The sequence below is a fragment of the Cloeon dipterum genome, chromosome 1 (genome assembly GCF_949628265.1).
Source record: "Cloeon dipterum chromosome 1, ieCloDipt1.1, whole genome shotgun sequence".
NCBI lineage: Eukaryota > Metazoa > Arthropoda > Insecta > Ephemeroptera > Baetidae > Cloeon > Cloeon dipterum.
This window is the reverse complement of record NC_088786.1, coordinates 27,953,628-27,959,104: the sequence shown is the minus strand read 5'-3', so window position 1 is coordinate 27,959,104 and position 5,477 is coordinate 27,953,628. Positions and strand designations below refer to the sequence as shown.

General features: G+C 42.9%; 1 protein-coding gene across 1 annotated transcript; it reads left to right on the top strand.

Moving 5' to 3' along the window:
• Positions 1–3,150: 3,150 nt before the first annotated feature.
• Positions 3,151–5,216, top strand: LOC135945824 (cilia- and flagella-associated protein 206-like). Its single transcript, XM_065493769.1, has 3 exons — positions 3,151–3,675; positions 3,734–4,419; positions 4,475–5,216. The coding sequence occupies exons 1-3, from the start codon at positions 3,151–3,153 to the stop codon at positions 5,214–5,216; spliced, it is 1,953 nt and encodes a 650-aa protein (XP_065349841.1).
• The last annotated feature ends 261 nt before the right edge of the window (positions 5,217–5,477 follow it).

Sequence of the window (5,477 nt, the reverse complement as noted above, 5' to 3'; positions counted from 1 at the left end):
TACAAATATAAGCCAAAATTGATGAAAATAAACCATTTATCAGAAACAAATTTAAATTAAAACCATTTTCAGGGAATTAAGTGCAATTTCATCGGTAGGATATGCTCCTGTCAGCATTTTGGTTGATAAATAGACGTTGCTGGATGTCTGTTGCCGATTTTGAACGGCAGCAGAGGGACCGAATTACATAATTGCAAGTCGAGCACTCTAATTTGCAGTTTGAGTTGCGTGGAAAATCGCTGACAACGAGTGTCAAAGAGGCATCCCTCGCGTGCAATCAAACGCCGCTTTGTGCGCAAATAAAGAAAAAGCGATAGGTGCTGCGCTAGCGGCTGTAAATAAATCAAAAAGACGAATTGGTCGTGAGAAATGAGATGACCATCATCATTTATTATTTTATTAATAATAAATACACCATGGCACTCGTTGTGTGCTTCAAAGCGCGCTGTTTTGTTGGTCAAAATTAACTCCCTTAGAGGCGCTAGGCGTATGTTTGTATACGGCTTGCTTTTTTGAGTGAGATGCTACTGTGTGGATTATTTCCCAGCTTTGTTGCCCAACGACGCGTTATAATTAATACCGTGCACGCCGCAATATCATTTATGGCTGAATCATGCTTGTAATTTATTTTGGGATGTCAAAATGATAGTCAACCATGCAACACGTGTTGAAAAGTTAAGTCTCAGGATCAATTTCTGCCGTTGCGGTCGCTGCCACAATGCTGACTCTGTCGATTTGTGTGTGCGTTCACATTTTTTTTTATTTCCTCGTCTATGCGATCATGAAATGTAAGAAAGATAGAGAGTTGGATTGGCCAAACCAGCATAACACCAAGTATGAGAAAATCTGGTTTTTGTGAGAGTCGAAATGTTCAAGATGTATTTTCGCCTGTGCTCAACATTTTGTTCCAATTAGACAGTTATAATTGCAGAATAATTTCTTTCCCACAATTTGATGAAGAATTTTGCATTACTTCAAAAGGTGCAAAGCATTTAATATTGTAAAGATAGAAAAATATTGATTTTTCCTACAAATTTTAGCTAAATTGTTGGCATTGCTTCAATATATTTAAATTATATCGTGTGGCCTTCCTTTTTATTTTCAATTGTTTAGTTTTTTCCGTCTATTTATGTGTGAATGAGTTTCTACTAAGTGTATTTAGGAATAAAAAAGTAAATAAATCAGTGTGTTTCCTCATCCAAAACATACAGCATGTAGAGCCATTGTAAAATTAATATTCAAGGTCGTTAATAGCATAGAGGAGCCAATGCCAAATTTCCTCGGCATTTTAACAATAATTAATTACCGTCCACATTTCTTTCGCAATGAACACGGAGACAGCGCCGTCTCGATTATATTTATAATTGGCTGCTTTGTCTGCTTGTTTGTAAATTTCAACCGTTGCGACCTTAAAAGCCGTTTTAATTATGCAAGGTCGATTCGGCGTGTACCGAGCTAATTATTATTCCGAAATGTGTTTGGTTGTTGGCACTGGATAGATTTATTTTTGCAGCAGAACGTGGGTGTAAATTACATAGAGCAGCAGGCGACTCTTGCGACAGCAGTCACGAACAAAGGGGCCCAGCAGCTCTCTTGATTTGTTTCAAAGGCAAGCGAATTTGGCGTTAATCCATTCATTTCGTCGCGACCAAATACAAAAACGCCATTATGCTTAACCAGGAGGACCGAAAATCGGCGAATAAAAGGCTGTCAAAACACATTTGACCATTTTGGCTTCGTTCTCGAATCTGCACAATAGCGTTGATCAATCGCGAGCTAAGTGAGCAAAACCGAGTGCAGGAAATGCACCGAATTCGTGACCGCTCATTGAAGTCGCCCACAATGAGCACCATCGGTTTGGTGAATGCCGGGCCAGGTGTAAGACGGGTAGCGGCCCAGCAGGCGGCCAAAAGCAGCCGCTTTGTTTCTCGCGCTTGAGGTTTCCATCCATGAATCGCGTCCGAATCGCACATCCTCCTAATTGTCCGAAACCTCAGCCTGAATGAAATTCCGCGTCGGAGGCAGCCCGAATTTTACTTTCCGACCTCACACAGTTCTCGACTTGAGGCAGTCATTGATATGAAAAGAGATCCAAACAAACGAGTTGGAAGCAGTAACGAGAAATGCCATTGTCAGACCTATTTTCACTCACTTTATTAGCCGCGCGCGGAGCAGCCCCTTTTTCGTCCAGTCATGCAGTCGGACAAAAAATGGTACATTTAATCCGTGGCGCGAGAAATTTATATCACCTTTCATAAGCGTGTCCGATCGCGCCACTCCATAACAAAGCCATTTTTCTGCATCAGAAATATGACAAGGAACTTTTCATGCTCCAAAGCGCCGCGCCGGCCGAAGGGCAAAAAGTTTAATTTCATATTTTGTTCCGAGAAGGCAGTCCAATTTCGTGGCTGAGAATAAAGAATCGCACCGGCGAGACACACGCCAAGAGCGCATAGAGAGTTAGATTGGCTCGCTTAAAAATTCATCTCAGGAGCACCATTGTTCATAATTGGCGGCTCTTCCTCTAGTATTGCCTGAAATGCGGCGCATAAACGTGTTTCGCCGATCGCGCTGTGCTTTTTGTATTATTTATTTAACCTCTCCGCCTCCTTTGAATAAAACTCGAACGTGTGTGCGTCTCTTTTTTAAGGAGCGCGCACGTCAAACAGCCAGCCACATAGCTAAAAAGTAAAGCGGCAGAAAACGAGGCCATTGTGTTAGCGACTGAGAACTATCAATATTGGCCTTTAAAATTTAATGCCGGCCGGTGTCGGCTAAGTCAGTTTAAATTGCTGCCGAACGATGTGATATATAGCTCAACGCGTGAAATTTCGACGGGAGAGCGCGGAAAGATTTTTTATTTATGTGTTGCAGATGTAAAACATTCGCGAAAAATCCTCAGTTTAAAAAGAAGAAATTTCACAATTACATTTTTTGTAGAAAGATAAAGTTTTAAATTGTGAAACCCAACTGAAAAGACACTTTGGATTTAAGATTGTTTTTTTCAAAATGAAAAGATTTTTGGCACAGCTAACCAACAATTGCAAAATACGCAAAACACTATGAAACTTTATTGTTGGAATCATTTTTGCTGTGATAACAATTGATTTGTTGAAATTTGGAAAAATCACTACTTGAAAATTAGCAATGATGTCTGATCAGGAAGCTCTCAATTTCGCCGTTCCTCCCCAATCCAGGGAGGAAAAAATCAAGTGCATTGTAGATGACCTGATTTTGAAAGAGCCCAAGATGTCTCCCGACATAATCGAGTTCTTGGTCCGCCTTGACGTGCAGTACTCTGGCTTGAACCCTGAATCTTCGCAGCTCTCCGTCAGTGAGTTAGCAAGCCAGGTTCACCTCGACGTTGTCAGCGTCAAGAAACTCAACATGCTGACGATGAGAACGCAAGCCGAGTATTTCATTCACATCCTACACGACAAAAAGGAAATTAGCAACTGGTTAAATGATGAATTGGAGCGGATGCTGGGAATATTTTTGAGCAACTTGGCCGAAGAAGAAGATGGATACGAGAGCAAAGAGTTTTATTTTAGACTGGCTGAAATTTTCATGCACACTTTTTCACTGAAAAGCTATGTTTATGATGAAATTCGAATGGCCTTGGAGACGCTCATGCCTCGTGGTGACTTGAAAAAGTTATCTCGATTGGAAAACAAAGTAAACTTCCGAATATAAATTATTTATTTTTACTCTTTTAACCAAATTCTATCAAAAGGAACAAATAGAAACGCTGAAGATCCTTTTTAACAGAGCTTCTGGCTGTATTCTGTTGTTTAACCCTGAAGGAAGGCTCGCCGGCGAGATGACTGGCCTTTATCTGGCTCTGATTGACCTACAAGTGCTGTTGACAGCTGAACTAGAGAGTGATCTCAGAGACTCGCAAATTTACACCAAGCTGATCCAAACACTCCTGGACTCTCATACATTGACCGGTGCCTACGACTACGTTTTTGCAGAATCGCACGCCTTGCTGGCGTTGCACCTTCAGATGGAGCAGATGATTTCTCAGATGCTTCGGAAAATCCTCAGCTCGAAAGCAAGGCTGGAGATGCTTGAGTTCAGGTTTGACACCGTGATGAGCGAGCTAGTGATGGATCAGGAACATTACGCGACCGACGATGCTCCTGACTCGATGCTAGTTAACTGGAACGAGTTAGGAACCGCAATCACCGACATCTACTGCGAGTATTTGGTCATGAGCAACATCAATTGTGTGTACAACAGGATCAAGAAACTGTCTGAAACGATTTTCAACTCAATGCACAGCGAAACATTCGTTAAGGTCTTTGAGAAGTATCCTGAAACGCCGGTGACAGAATTCTCCTCTCAAGAAACCACACCCAAGACCTGCGAATCTCCCTACTTATCTGCAATATTTGATGCTCCTTGGGAACCATTCAAGTATGACTGTTACGCTTAGACATAGAATAAAGACTAATAAAACTAAAAATTTCAGCCCTGAAAATCCATTGGCACTGAATGGAATTTGCGCTGTGTCTGTTTTGGAGAAATACTCGTACATCAAAAAAGGAGATCCATCGCTGGGAGTGTGTAAGTGGCGCGACAAATTCTACGCACTGAGCTCTCCTGAAGCCTTAGAGCGTTTCGGCAAGAACCCTCAACTCTATGCTGACGTGGTGCACCGCTTAGGACATGACCGTCCTGAGCTAATTCTTTTGATGGGAATGCAAGATGAGTTCCCCGGCTTAAAGAGACTGGCGGAGCTTCGACAGCCGATCCACATGATGACCTGCGACAAAGCGAGCAGGGCCAGAGCTGCTCGTTTGCCAGTCAAAGAGGAGTGGGCCGATGCGTGGAGCGAGTGGGACAAGCCGCGCGTCCTAGGAACTCAGTTCGAGACCAAAAACATCGCTGCTCAACCCTCCGATGTCCAGAGGGACAGGGACACGCAATGCGCACCGAAGGTAGACTCCGAGATGCAGACTATGAGCGATGCTTACGTCAACACAGACGTCCCTGCCATCAAGTCGCCGAGATTCGTCAGTCACGTCGTTCCGCCGCCGTACGCAGAGGACTATTTTTCGACGTCCTGCGAATCGAGTAATTTTGAAGACAAGGCTGACGAACAGGATGATGGATTTGAGCAAATTGATGAGAAAGTTGTGGATGAAGAAGTCGTGACTTTGGATATAGCACCAGATGAGGAGAGCAGTGCGCCTGAGGCTGCAAATGCATAAATATTGGAAATTCCATTGTTGTTCGTTGAGCAATTAAATAATTCTGAGAGGCATCTTGATTATGATCACTTGTCAGACTGCTTCAACATCAGAGCTCATTAGCGAGAGGGCTTTATCAGAAATGGGCCGATTGAGCAAAAAACGCAGCCGTCTTTATGGCTCCCAGTAGCGGCAACTATTTTTATGCGTCGACATTTTTACCGCTGACGAGAAAAATTGCACGAGGAATATTGCGTATTTTTTTGTCACGCGGACGATGAT